Raw genomic sequence first — 15,665 nt, 5'->3', positions numbered from 1 at the left:
ACCAACAATTTCATAAAACTAGAAATGATAGTTATATGTACATAGTAAAGATAGGTACGTACATACTGGAACACGTTGGGGCCTTATTCTCGTACGACAGAGAAAAAGTCTCAGAGAAATTTAAAAAAATTGGACAAGTTTGTTATAATTATTAATACAAATTAAGATTTCACATAAATGGCGCTACGGCTAAGAAGTCGTTGAAAAAACCAAGTACAACAACACGACAACAAACACATAGGAAAATTCGTGAGGTCCGCTGGTTCGTTCCGTGGCTTAGTTAGTGTAGCGTCTGCCACGGTATGTTAGAAGACGTCGGTTCGAATCCGGCCGGATCGAAGGAATTTTTTCGATCTTTGTATTAATAATTATAACAAACTAGTTCACATAAAAATAATTGAATATTAATTCAATATCAATTTTAACTGGACTAGTATTTAGATTTTAAGACTTTCGTGGTTATTCACTAAATGATTATCACTAATATCAGGTTTCTTACCACGGTATGACTTTAAGAGTCAACCCGTGACCATGGAGCGTGCAACCGTTCCGAAATATCGGAAAAATAAAAAGAAGTCATACCGTGGTAAGAAACCTGATATTAGTGATAATCATTTGGACTAGTATTCTCAGAATCTACATATAAATAGCCGAACTTGTTTCATTTGAATTGTCAATTTTTGGAGGTTCATACATATATAACATACACAAAATTTTGAAATATACCTATTAAAAATACGAAAAAGAGACATATTTTAAAATTTTTCATTTTAATTCTTTCATAATCTATCGATAAAACTGTCGACAACAACTACAGGACTATTTAAAATTTTATGAAACTGGCAACCACGCAAATGTCATTTTACTCCGTCTTCAAAAAAGACTGAAATGATTTTTTTATCGATTATGTTTTACATACAATCTATAAAAACAGAATAGAGATATCAAATCGTCCAACTTAGTGATCTATTGACACCGAAAATAGGAATTGTTGGACAATACAGTGACATTTTCTGTAGACATTTCGAAGCCGAGAAAATGTCGCAGCGTACGAGAATTGGTTCCCTGATATTGCACACCTTTCATTGAGATTAGACATATCAAATAAAACATCGCTACCGGTTCATTTCCGATGAAAAGTTCATTGATCAAAATAAAATAATTTAAAAGTTTGTGATAATTTGTACAATTGTTTTTATAATTCTGCTGCCTTTGTCGTAATGCAACAGGTTGAGACATGGGTCGTTGATTTTTTCTTCAAGCAGGTTCACTAGCTCCACCCTAATCGTTTTTAGCATTTCTGCGACCTGGGAACAATGTTAACTCATTTAACATATATAACAATTTTTTCCAAGTATACTTTTTGTTTATACAATAGATAATAATAAATAAACGTGGTAAATGACCACTACATGTGGCTCCAGACTAAAAAGATGTGTAACTATAGTACTATTGTAAACGGTACTACGTATGCATTGTACAAAACTACAGACTGACAAAGTAGATTTTGGTATACGCGGTCTTGCGGAATATAAAGGATCTATTTGTTAATGATGACACGAACGCCAGCGGTGACATCAGAGCTTAAGTCATTTAAAATGATAGTTTATCGTTTGCGTACAAACGAAATTCGATTATTATGTTTACTAACAGTGGGGAAATATTTGACAAAAGTAAGTCCTTAGTAGGTATGCAGCAAATGCTCCAACGCAACACATTTTACTTCAATACCTACAACAGAGTTAGAGTATAAATTCATACAGGCATTAGGCGCACGACTTAATCATTAAAAAAAGTACGCAAGTTGGCTATCTTTTTTTTATCTTTTAGAGAAATGCAATACATGGGCAGTTACATCACAGATAGCTATATATTATTTTTTTTAAAGTATATTTACTTATATTTATAACATTATTTACGATGTAATATATCTATCGCTTATTTACTTATCACACATTAAATTTTTTGGTATATATGAAGTATCGATTAACGTAAGGGTTAAGTAAGGTTTCCTGACAAACCACGGTTTATCAGGAAAGCCAAAAAACGATTTTATTTTTTTAAATCCGTCTATAACCTTTTAGTCTGCTCCAATTTTGATTGTGTAGAGCAGTTTCTTAGAATTTCCTCTTTTTTCATGCTATAAACGAAAGATTTAGTAATGCCTAGTGGTTTAAAATATAGCATGTCCCTTACATTAAAAAAAGATGTTTAGTTGTGCCTTCCGTTACTAATATTTTATGTGTAAACCGGCGAGCATAGTATAAGCAAGAAGAGAAAAAGAAAATTATACGTAATTCTATTGTAAAAGATCATTTATAATAGGGACTTTACAATAAATATATAACGGTTTACACATAAAATATTAGCAACGTTAGGCACAACTAAACATCTTTTTTAAATGTTTTTAATGTAAGGGACATACTATACTTTAAACCAGTGGGCATTCCTAAATTTTAATAATACCAATCGATAGAGAGGGAACTTCAGAATCCAGTGATATATGTAACTCATTTTCGACAAAATGTCCCTTACGTTAATTGATACTTCTGGTACCGATATGTTAAATACATATATGTATCTCATTATACTACTACACACCTTATGAGTTTGGCTAATTTTAAGTCCCTCATTCTCAATCTCTCATCTTATAACCTATACGTTGCATGGAGTTACAACACTTTTGCGCTCAATTAATATTACTACGCAAATCTCACCTCGTGTTTCTCAACTTGAAACATGATCCAGCCATCTTCGAGAGACACTATGAACGTTCCGTTATGGAGCTCAACAGTCAGTCCACAACCTGACGAGAGAAAACAAGACATAGAGAGATTAAGACGTTTTTATGGGCTACATATTTCAATTAATATATTAGCATAGGAAATTAAACTCCTACTTTTTACTTTTAAACTTTTTTTAGGATCTAAATGGCGTACATTTGTTTATTCAAACAAACCAACGTTTCGGGCCCCTTACAGGTCCCATGCTCACGGTAGACTGAAATTTAAGCGTTATTTAAAAAAAAACAAATACACATAATTTAGATCCGAGAAAGTAGGTTCATGTTATACGTGTACCAACTACGAAAACCTAGGAACTCTGTAATATATTAATAGCTGGGTGGTCCAGTTAAACAAAGTAAAATAAAATTACTGACAAATCGAAGGAATTATGCTTTTTGTTTTTCTTTGGGTTCGATTTATAATTTTAAGCACACACTCATAGTACAAGGGAAACCCTTTATCGCGGGTACAATGGACACACACATAGACAACCACAAATACAAATATTTCTCCCGGCCCGGGAATCTTACCCGGGACCTCCGCATGGCAGACCGGCATGGTAACCGTTCGGCCACGAAGGGAGTTAAATCTCAATATTTGTTATTAATAATTATTACAAACTAGTCGAGTAATTTCACAAAAATACATTAATATCATGGTAAGAATAATATTATATTATCTTTATTTGAAATATTATGAATATTCATGAAATATTATAATTTCTTTGTAATATTTCATACTGTCCGACATTATACTTTACTTTAATTATATATTTCTTCATATCAAAGTACATCACTGCGTCATCTATAGGTATTTATGTTCTGTCTTAGCATTAACCGACTAGTCAATAATCAGTGTGCTACTAACTGGCTTCGATAGTGTAAGTAACATACAGTACCCCCATATTACATATGTTTGATATGCGAGTAACTTGCATATTGAGGCAACACTTTAGCACTACCTACTCCATGTGCATTGTGTAATCTCCAATGTAATTAAAGCTCGAAACACAGACAGCGGGTGCGGGTCAGGCGCGGGTCGGACCGGGACCGCGGCGGGTCTAATTTCGTGTACTTGTATGGACGACAACACACCGAACCCGGGCGCGAGACGGGCGCACACGCCTGCGCAAATGCATGGAATTAGTTAGTTAATTTTAATTAGATTGTTCTAAATAAATATAACACATACCAGAAAACAAAACCAACGGCAACTGCGGCACCATAGAGCACTCCCTAATGAACACTCTCGAAGTTTTAACCTTCTCCTGGTACACTAAATAAGGGCTCGCGAAATACCCTACAGTGGAATTTATAGAGGATGGATGTAAGGCCACGAAACCGTCGGATTTCGTCTTGAATTTTAGTTCTTCCGGATTAGGTTGCCGTGGTATAGCACCGCCTGCTTGCATATGGAAAGATTTCTCAGGAGTTAGTACCTGAAATTAAAAAAAAACGAACTTTTGAAATGTGGTTACATGCCTCGTAGTTAACCTTAAGTCTTCTTTGTTTTAAATCAATTTATATTTATAGAATCATTTGTGACACTGAATATCACCATTATAAGGGAAAAACAATTGTTCCTAAAAAAATACTTTTAAATAAATACAACTGAAATTTTAACGACGACTATTTTTTACAAATACCATGGTCATCAACGGTAATTTATTATGTAATTTGTATGATTATTTTATATTTTACCGAAACTATGGATATATTTGCATTTTACATAAGCTATTATTTCTCGTTTTCCTATAGTGACGTCATTTTCTGTAAAAAATCCGTAATTGGTTTTTGCAGTACGACAATATTTTAATTATTATTATTTTAGATAAGTATCTATTTTAGTCTCTCCCCTCAACCGTGTCCTAAAAGAAAAAGTTAATATTTTATAATTATCATTAATTCTAAAACACCAAGCTGTGCACTCGTATGTGCAATTTTCATATTATCAATAGTTATCTATACATGACTTATAATTAATTATTGCTGTCATTTTACATTTTTTTTATTTCATTGATTAACTCAAAATTTTTAGTGCTGTAGTGTTCATATCGTGTATGGTGAACATCGAGTATATAACCAGAAATAGAGACGAAATAAGGGCCATATATTCCTGGTAACACATTAGCGATACAGCTCTTATAAATCCCGTTTGCACTGAAATATAGACAGGCCAACTACTGACCTGTGTGTAAGTCTCCGTATATTCCAAAAAATATTCTGTATTTATTGTAATAAAGATAATATCTCTAACAATGCCGTACTGTTTATTCGGTGGTGTGGGAAAAACTGCAAAACATCTAATTACAAAACAAACGGAATCACATTTCATCGGTAATTAAATATTAAATATGTAATTTTGCAATTTTCGTCTATTATAGCAAAGCTCAAGTCAACTGGTCGATTTGAAGTGAAACAGTTGACGACACCCATTGACGACAATTGAAGCCAATCGGAACGCAGTTGTCACAGTAATAATATGGCAGAATAGTTTTCAAACAAATTAAATGACATTTCGTCTCTATTTGTGGTTATAATACTCGATGATGGTGATTGTATGTCATTATACTCGATGACGTATGTAAATAATTTTCTGACACTGTTTTGTTTTAAGTCGATGGTGTATCTTTCAATAAATAAATAAGCTGTCATCATTTTTTTGCTTCAATGAACTTGTATGAACATTTTATATCTGAAACTTGTTAATTGGAAAGTCAATGGTAGGATGTTTTGCACACTAAAATAAAACGGTCATTATTTATTACCTTGACGACATTCGGATATAACGCCGCGCACAATATAGCTGCCAACAGCTTATCGTTGTTTCCATTTGAATTTAACTGAAAACATAAACAGTATAATGAATTAATCTCTATTTATTTCAAGTACAGAGACAAGAGCGCGTCAAGCATGACATTTAAGATTCAAATTCAACTCCATGTCGGTGAAAACGGTCCAAAGGAAAAACGGTCCAAAATGACATGAACATTTTTCTGTGTTCGAGCGATCTTTGTATTCCTAATAATAATAAAACTAGTGGAGTTATTTCACAAAAAAAACTCAAAAAATACATCTTATCGAAAAACGACATCTGCGCTAATTGTGATACCTGTAAAGGTATCGGGATGCGGTGAGGTTATTGAAAAATCTCTCACTATATGTCACTAACGGCGACGAATGCCGAAAGTCAGTACTAAGATCTATAACAAAAACACACAGGATAATTTCGACGACTCGGCAACTGGACTCATGGCTCAGATGGTTAGAGCAATGCTACGGTGCAGCATGGTTGTGGGTTCAAGCCGCACCGAGTCGGAAAGTGAGCGCTGTGTCAACTTGATTCCATCACAGTTATGCAAAATTTCATGAAAAAGAATGCGCATTTGCCAGCAAAGCCATGGAGGCCATTTACCCAACTTGCTTTACCACACATAGCCCTATACCATATACTCCATGGATCAACTATAAACCTGTGTTTTCTATCAAAATTACATCTTGACTGAATTTTGTGACATCCGAAATCCGAAAAAATAGTTTCGTTTCCTATGTGTAACAATCGCGAAAACTTACAAACTAGATAAGCAAACACAAACCTCATCTCCTGTCAAAGCAATGACAGAATCTTTTCTCATCTTCTTCCTCAAGTCGGGCATGTCTGGAACGAATCCAATAGAAGCCAACAACCCCAACAACTGATGTTTAATGTCAGCCAACATTAACAACGTCTTGTGTGAAAGGAAGTTCTCATTTGTGAACACAATCGCCGCGTGGTTGCTTCTCTTCATCGCCTCCTGCCATTTCTATAAATAACGAAAAGTTTTCAGGTAAGATAAGCGTTATTGTCGCTTGTTTAGAATAAACACAAAAACATAACATTAGTTTTGTAAAGAGGTCATCTATATAATATATCTCCGCCTATTGGTTAGAACTTTTTAAATAGTAACTAAATAATAATAATAATAAATAATAAATTTACTCCTTTAACAACTAAACGTTACAAAGCACAAAATATACATAATAAAAAGTACAGCAAAAATCAAAATACGACAGCTGGCGCTTCAAAAAAAATTTTGAGCTACCTACAAACTTGAGTACTAGCCAGTGTCACTTTTCTTTTCTTTTTATAAAGAAGACTTGCGCGTAGCGACGCGAAATGTATTTTTTTTATAATACTGAGTGACAGGACGAGCAAGTCGTGTGGCTGGTGACACGCCTGCCCCTAGCAGTTGCAGCGACACTCAAGAGCTTTAAATCACAAAGATTTAAAGCTCTGAGTGTTGCACCCGACACACTTGAGACATAAGTTGACAAGTCCCATGTACCTGTAATTTCACCAGCACCCTTAATCCTTCGAAACTGTGACGCAGTTTGAACATTATTATTGTAGCTGTATTGCTGCTTGGTGGCAGAAATAGGTAAGGTTCTTCCCTAGACGAACTCTTTCACAAGGAGCTCTACTAAATGTATATGCTATTAAAGCATGAATGTAAAAAGTATGTACAAAAATATCTTACCCTATAAGCCCTTAAAGTAGTCAACTGATCACTATTTGAACACGCAAACTCTCTCCTCTTTGCGTCGGCCTCAGCTTTCTTCCCAAAAGGTGCAACAAACGGGCTCTTATGACTCAAACAAGCAGCCATAGTCAATGCAGAGTCTACACAGCAGAAAATAGCACCAAATAACATGAGTTTGCCTATCCGCACGTCGACGGGTAACGCCGCTAGATGGCGTCCCAAGGCGGTTAGTGCGTACGTTGAGTCGAGTGCGCCGACGTCTTGTAAACGAACGAGAGCGCCATCTATGTTAATTTTTGCTGGTGGTTCTATTGTTTTTCCTGTAAACCAAAGATTTTGTATAATATGGGTGTTGCACATCTAATACTCAAAGAAAAAGAGGAAATTAATGAAAAAAGGCAGGTAAATAAAAATAATTAAAACTTAAATTATAACCGTTTTGAGGAGTGACAAGGTTTACGTTCATATTTCCACTCAACTATACAATTAACTACTCAATATATTTAGACGCCATATTATAATTAACATAGACGTAACTAGACGTAGACGTAACGTATTAACGTAGACATAACTGTATAAACATAGACGAATTAAAAATACTTCAAAAGAAGTGTATTCGTATATTAGTTGGTATTGACAGAACAGACTCCTGCAAACCGTACTTTATAAAACATAAAATACTGACAATGACTTCAATTTATATTTTAGAGTGTTGCAAATTCGTACTTAGACATTTAGAAGTATATTCCCCTAAAACAACCATAAAACGAAATAATCGCGGATTAAACCAGTTTAAATTACCATTCTCTACTTTGAGTTTGTACAGGTCAGGACCCCACTCTATGGCAATCCAAATATTTAATGCTGTACCTAATTATATAAAATGTGTAAAAAACACAAAGGAATTAGAAGGTCTGCTTAAAAAGTACCTTTTGAAGAATGCTTTCTACACGCTAAATGACTTTTTTACAGAGAATAACACACAAATTGTAAAATAAATTTTTAACAGTTAATAGTGTATGTTATATTTTATTGACATCAAATTTAATATTGTTTAAATTTAATATTGTTTAAATGTAATGGTTACAATGTGTTGGTGTTATAATCATTATTTTTGACATAAGTTTGAATTGTAATTATTTGGTGTTATTATCATTGTTATTTTTGACATAATGCTTTTTATAAACTAAATTACTTTTTTTACTGATAATAATACAAAAATACTTAAGTACATTTTCAAACATTAATACTGTATACACCTATTTATTAACACAAATTTAATTCTGCCTTTATAAACTATTTATTGATCTCAAATTTAACACTACCTTTTTAACCTATTCATTGACATCAAACTTAATACCACCTTTTTATCCTATTTATTGACATCAAATTTAATTTATATTTTAGTCATGTAATGTGTGTACAATCACCATTATATTTTTTAATTAGGCACGAAATGAAATGTATCCTTAACTTCTATTATATAAGTTGTAGTTATGATAGTTAGTAGTCATCATTGTTAATATAATTATTTGACTTAAGCATGAAATGTATTAATTAACTATTTGAGTGTGCTCTCTCTTATGTTGCGATGCCCCAGTGGGGTGCTACATGTCTAAGGGCCAAATTAAATGTATTCTAGATCTAAGGAAACCATGTAGAAATGCAATAAATAAATATGAAATATGAAATAATTTTTATTAACCCTTGGCAAATTTGCATAACACTAAAATTGGGATAAGTGACGCATAAGGTGTTTCCCTACTATGCAAGTCCCACAGCCGACATAAACAGTGTGCTTTTTTTAACTGGGACGAAGAAATCCGACGCCTTAGGAGATACAGGATAACTGTCTTAGGAACCAGTGAGACTTTCTTTGTGAAAACAATTTTGACATAGTAAATTTTTTTGGTCAATCGTGAGTTGTCAAGAAAAATGAATAATATTAATTTATTTTTTAATGCCACTCGACTCAGTTCCTTATAAGGATCATTTCATTATATCGGAAGAAAAAAATGGGGACAGCCTATACATACCTAAGACTTCATGTATGCTCATGTCCTTAAACAGCGGTAATATCTTAATCTTCAACAACAACTGTTCCAGCGGTATCCGATGAATCTCCGGCACCGGTTGTTCTAGAAGATGATGGTGGTATCTATGCGAGGTGTAAAGGTGCACGCAGACTCCAGGCATGACGCGACCGGCGCGACCTTTGCGCTGTTTCGCGTTCGCGCGGGACACCCAGACTAGATCGAGAGACTCCATGTTTCGGTTTGAGTCGAACCTTAAATTAGTACAAAATAAAGTTGAAAATTCAACTGTATACAAGCTAAATGTTAAAGGAAATTTCCTACTTGAATTTTATTATGAGAAGTTGTTGAAAAATTAAAGGCACACTGTCTGATGCCGTTTTTATAAACGTGTTTGGTTAGGTAGTATTTTGGTCTGGATTTTATTGTTTTCTTGATGTATTATTTTTTTAATAAATAAAATAATAAATAAAATATAATGTTCATTTGCAACAATAACAAAACATACATGATAAGATTATGTTCGATAATAACTACAGCAGTAATTAAGACTATGTCGCAGCTATTAACGCCCAACTCCGGATAACTAGGTGTAATGACATGTTCCAATTTGTGTAAGTAATAATATAATACTAACAAAAGAATTTATAGATACGAGTAACAAATTATACATTAAATTATAACTGTGTTTTAGTTGAATCGAAGGTATATGGCTATAATAATAGGGCTAATATGTTGAATAATGATCAGTCTCTTAATAAATAAAAAGTTAAAAAAAATTGTTACTGGATACGATCAATACATGATGTTGTATCGATTTGTTAATTGACTTTGTTGTTATTATTAGTACAAAGATAGACACAAGAAAAAATTCTAACTTCGGGTACGAGATTCGGATTCGAACCAGTCTCTGTTGCCATGCCAGGGCTACCATTCTTAACCAACTGAGCTAGATACCAAGTTTTTTTTATAATGTAAAGTGACTTGGCGAACAAGTCGTGCGCCTGATGATAAGGTACACTCCTGTTCATAGCAGTTGCAGTGCCACTCCGAGCTTTAAGTCGCTAAATCTGTGGGGCACTGCCACTGCGCCCGTCACCATGAGCCATAAGTTGACAAGTCCCATGTGCCTGTAATTACACCAGCACTTAGTGGAAAATCGTCTTTTTTTAAAATACACCTTTTAGCAAAATTGCGTTGCGCACGTTCCAGCTTAAGAAAACTAGTTTTAGCGGCTCCACTCCATATAAGAATACAATAAATCAATACAGATTGAACCAAACTCACGTATATTTCTTTAAGTATATCCTTAGACGACCAGACTCACGACCCACTACTGCGACTGTTTATATGTCTTATGTCCACTTGCACTAAACCTAGGTACGTCGTAAACCAATAATTGCAATGCAAAAGACACTCTTAATACATTGTGTTAAGAGTGTCTTATCAATTTAAGCATTGGTTTAAGACATACTTAAGTTTAGTGCAAGTGGACATTAGTGTTTTAAAAATCGAATTAAGTTTTCTTACTCTTTTAATGACATGTTCGAGGAGTGGATACCACGAGAGTCGCTAGTCCACAAAAACACCCAAATATTTACTTCCCTGGACGAACTGTCACACAACGAGCTCTACTGCTACTAAAAGTCAGCCGACCTTATGAATTTCTTTATGGCGTGTTTGTTACAGATTTTCGTATTGGGTTTTCTAAACGGCTGTTTTAGCCGTCAGCGACAACGTCTTTAACTTAGTTGGTTTTCTATTCAATACGCAAAGGCCTGAGCAATCATAAGCGCTAAAGAACATAAACATGAACCTTACGGTCTATGTACAACGTTACTATGCTTACCGTTTCTCCTTCATCCGCCCGCAGTCAACGACAAAGACACAATCGTCAATCGTGACAGAAGTCTCAGCGATGTTAGTGGAAAGCACGATCTTGCGAACGCCGGGACGAGGCTTCTTGAAGACTTGAGCCTGTTCTTCGCTTGATAGCGTTGAGTGGAGAGGGACTAGCTTGTATTTGCCGGTTCTGAAAAAGTGTGGGTTAGGATGTGTTTACATTATGTCGCAACGTTTAATGTATTGTTGGACGACTGTCGCGTCTAGCCTGTTCCCATATTGACTGTGGCGTGGCCGTTTATTTTATCGTTGAATGGCGTGTCGAGATCGTGCCGACAATTTATCGGTTCACGGCAGCCGCCTTGTCGTTTGCACGACAGAAACGTTTGAAGCTACGATTATCAGTCGTCACTTTTTTATCGTGACGATTTGTTTATCATTGGACGACTGTCGTTCTAGTCTTCCGATTGTCACGACAGTCTGTCGTCGTAACGTTAAAAAGTCGTGAACGACAATTAATCGTGTTATACTATGTCGACTGTGAACTGGCAATCGATACTATCTCAATTTTGACAACTTTACAGGAATGAAGAAAAAAATTGTTTGCGTCATTTATATAGCATCTGATTCGTTAAATAAAATAAGTAGTATATAAATATTTAAAAAAAAAAACGTGGTGTATGTGTACATACACTACGTATTTTATTTAATAAACCAGATGCTATATAAATGACGCAAACAATTTTTTTCTTCATCGTGTAAAGTTGTCAAAATTGAGATAGTCCGTAGGTAAAAAGTCTTTAAAAACCAAAGCAAAGATTTGCAACAAACACACGGAAAAATTCGTGAGATCCATTGGTTTTATCCGTTGGCATAGCGTCTGGCACAGTTTGCTAGGAGACGTTGGTTCGAATCCAGCCGGATCGAAGTGAATTTTTGCTAAGTGTTCGATCTTTGTTTAATAATTAAAAAAGTACTTTTTTAGAAAAATTAAATTGATTATACCTATCTAACTTTATACTAACTACAAATTTAATATTAAAATACTGTTCACGACCATTTGTTAGAAGAGACTCGTGTTCAGCGGTGGGATGTATATACAAGGGTCTGATATAGGTGTAGTGACATTATTTATTAACGACTCTCACGCATACTACTAGGAATGTCAACACGCAGCAGTTTTAACGCGCACACAGTACACATAGAAATATTTTTGGACAACGAATGAGCGGTATACGGAAAACTTAGTTAACTTTGTTATACTGGATGTTTTGTTTTAATGTTTTTGAAATGTAATAATAAATATATAAAGCAAAAAACTTAAAAGGCAGCCTGCCAGTTGAAGTGAAATGTGCAATTTTAATACAATTCGAAGCCAATCCCTCTTTGTTTCAATTTCTGCATTTCCGGAATATGTTTTGAAAATATACATAGATTTATTGTGACTGATTTTTAAATTAGACCGTTAGGGCGATTGTGCACTTCATTCGATTCATATTCGTTCCTAACTCGAGACTATACAAATCTAGAAAACTTGGACCCACTTCGTATGTCACTTGTGCACTAAGTCCGATTCACATCCGAGAAAATACAAATATCGCTTGTACACCTAGAGATAAAACGAACCCCGTGACATTTCGGACAGTCATTTGTCGGATTCGGAACTGATACGAATCGGACGTATTGCGCAAACGGTCTAAGGCCGTAGAACACCCAAATTGGAAAAGAAACCATTTTCAACCGACTTCAAGAAAAGGAGATTCTCGACTGTACTTTTTTGTGCGTATGTTACGAGATTATTCCAACACTTGTGAACTGATTTCGAATATTCTTTTTTTGTTGGCAAGGGGTTCCCTCAGCGCGGGTGACAAAATGGGGGATGAATCCGGTACCCGTAAACTGATTTCAATAAAACTTGGCAAATAGATAACTGTTCAGGTCGGTATTTTTTATATAAAATGTTATAATTATTTCTTCTTCGGATCTAAATTGGGTATATTTGTATTTTGAAACAAACCAAGGGGCTCCTCACAAGTCACGACATTTACTACATTAACAATCGCTAAAACCTAGAGAGCTCAACATTTTAAATAAGTTTGTCTCGTCAATTGGGTGACGATCTCTCGACTAAAATCAAAGTAGTTAACCGCTACGCTTAGGTTACTTAAGTCATACTTACTTGGCACTAAAAGTATGACTCTCGGCTAGCTGGTCATGCAACGCCATGATTTCGGCTATTCCTGGCAGGAAAATGAGTATAGCGCCCTCTCGCGGCCATTTGTGATCACCTTCCACTATGTACGTTAACACGTGCTCGACTAGGTCTTGGTTGATCTTCAGACAGTTAATACACAAAATTTTATATTTGGATTGTAAACGCCATCAGCTTCTTAACCGTCTGACTTGAAAGCCAGTCTGAAGTTCATAGTAGTCAAAATCTGCATATTTTCGATGCATTCCTGGCAACTAATTAAAACACAGTTTCATGATGTATATCATTGCACATTTTATTTGTTCAAACTGACTATGAAGCTAGACGGTTATGCCCTAGACCTGATTCAGTCATTATCATTGCATGCCTGGAAATAGGGCTTAATGAAAAGTTCTTATTCACAGGAAAATATATTTTATTCTTAATCTCACAGCTGAATTCTAGAGTCGGTAGACTAAAGCACATAACTCAAAAAACCAACATCGTTTCGATTCGGTCATTCTTGGTCGACATATAATATAATAATAATAAATATAATATATATCGATCTACATGTTAGAAAATGTGTAGTTCGATAGATCGGCCTCTACCAACTGACTAATCCTTTATGCGCACTCATTGTTTCGAGATATACACACTCCTTGTTTGCTTACAATTACATTTTAAATTATAAAATAGATAATTAAATTATAACTGTATCAAAAAATATTGCGATTATTGGTCAATGATTATTATTATTATTATTATATCTATTTTAGACTGTCGCCTCTCCCAATGCCTAAAAGATTAATTTTGAATTTTTTAATGGGAGAGGCGGTATTTCCCCGCAATGGCACAGTCTGCCGGGGTCAGGGACTCAGGTTCAAGAACCGGCGAACAATACGTGCCGTATTGAGCAGGACCGCCTTCTGCATTTGTGCTGAAAGCGACACGCCACTGAAATCCAACTGCCTCAAGCTGTTAGAAAGGCTCATTTGCTCAACCCATTTGCGGACAAAACAATTGGAGTGGAGAGTGGAGGCCACATCCCACATGTCGGTGATCTCGTGCGCCAGGTCGAGATACTTCCGGCGTTTCTCGGTTTCAGCTTTCACGAGACCCTCGTCATGCGGGATGGTGACGTCAACAAGACATACCCTCGACTGCGATCGATCCAATATCACAATATCAGGCTTATTCGCAAGAATAGTCCTGTCCGTGATAATGGATCGATCCCAATAGATTTTGGTGCGGTCATCTTCGAGTATTGGCTCCGGTGAATACTTGTAATATGGCAACCTCTGTTGCACTAGTCCGTACTTCAGAGCGAGCTCTTGGTGTAATATTTTGGCTGCCTGGTTGTGTCTGTGCAAATACTCAGTGTTAGCAAGAGCGGAACAACCGGAAACAATATGCCTAAATGACTCTCCGGGACGGCCACATGCCCGACAAATATCTACTGTGCCGTCCTTTAGGATATTTAGGATAACCTGATCCTGTATTGCACAGACAAAACCTTCGGTTTCCCCAAAGAGGTCCCCGAAACGCAGCCAATGTATCCCTACATTTACGGTCCATAAAAGGCTCGTGGAGTACCTTGAAGAACCTCCCACGGAGCTCTTTCTCTTTCCATACGGACTCGCGGTCAGAGGTGCTAAGCACCACCGTGTCTCGCCATTCCTCTTTGGCCAACGATAAGGGAGTTAGCCCTTTATCACATGTGACAACCTCCCCACGAATTACATCATCCGTCGTCATCAAAAAGTAGTTTCTGAGATTGCATATCTCGCGGTTGTGCATGGTTTTGACACTTAATAGGCCTCTACCTCCACACTTCCGCGGGACATACAATCTCATAAGTGACGATATTATTATTATTATTATTATTTCGGACATCTATTTTAGACTTTCGTCTCCTCCATGGCCTAAAACATTAGTATTAATATTATTATTACTCTAAAGATATTGCATATCATTACATTCATATTTTTTGTTTTTCAGCGCACATGTTACTAACATAGTTCTTAAAGTTTTGTAACTAATATGCCATGGACTTACTTGTCTGAAATAAATTATTTTTATTTTTATTTATTATTTATTTATTAATTTAAATCAATACAGCAACGACTAAAGCTCAAATTCAGTTGTTTCAACTAGGGCATGCAAACCGATTAATTGGTTCACCGAAAAAACCAAGTAACCATCCATTTTAGAACCTGCTTTTTAGCTAAGGAAAGCCTGGGATTTTCGGTTTTGTCACAAAACTACAAAAACGTTAATTTGTAACTCTTAAT

The 15,665-nt window shown here is 35.4% G+C and overlaps 1 protein-coding gene across 2 annotated transcripts in view; it reads right to left on the bottom strand.

The window, feature by feature from the left end:
* Window positions 1–821: 821 nt before the first annotated feature.
* The window catches only part of LOC113238154 (putative ATP-dependent RNA helicase DHX57), a 21,198-nt gene continuing 6,354 nt past the window's right edge, over window positions 822–15,665 (bottom strand). The window contains exons 9-17 of one of the 2 annotated variants that reach the window (XM_026474903.1): window positions 13,360–13,514; window positions 11,188–11,370; window positions 9,342–9,592; window positions 7,303–7,625; window positions 6,382–6,588; window positions 5,554–5,628; window positions 3,978–4,224; window positions 2,718–2,806; window positions 822–1,307 (exon numbers count right to left, since the gene is read on the bottom strand). In XM_026474903.1, coding sequence (XP_026330688.1) covers window positions 1,164–1,307; window positions 2,718–2,806; window positions 3,978–4,224; window positions 5,554–5,628; window positions 6,382–6,588; window positions 7,303–7,625; window positions 9,342–9,592; window positions 11,188–11,370; window positions 13,360–13,514 — 1,674 coding nt within the window. In that variant the 3' untranslated portion in view covers window positions 822–1,163. The remainder of the gene's footprint in view (window positions 1,308–2,717; window positions 2,807–3,977; window positions 4,225–5,553; window positions 5,629–6,381; window positions 6,589–7,302; window positions 7,626–9,341; window positions 9,593–11,187; window positions 11,371–13,359; window positions 13,515–15,665) is intronic. The other variant, XM_026474904.1, reaches the window with a different exon arrangement.

This window comes from Hyposmocoma kahamanoa, unplaced genomic scaffold (genome assembly GCF_003589595.1).
Source record: "Hyposmocoma kahamanoa isolate Upper Pololo Valley unplaced genomic scaffold, ASM358959v1 95, whole genome shotgun sequence".
In the NCBI taxonomy this organism is placed as follows: Eukaryota; Metazoa; Arthropoda; class Insecta; order Lepidoptera; family Cosmopterigidae; genus Hyposmocoma; species Hyposmocoma kahamanoa.
This window is presented reverse-complemented; position numbering and strand designations above follow the sequence as displayed.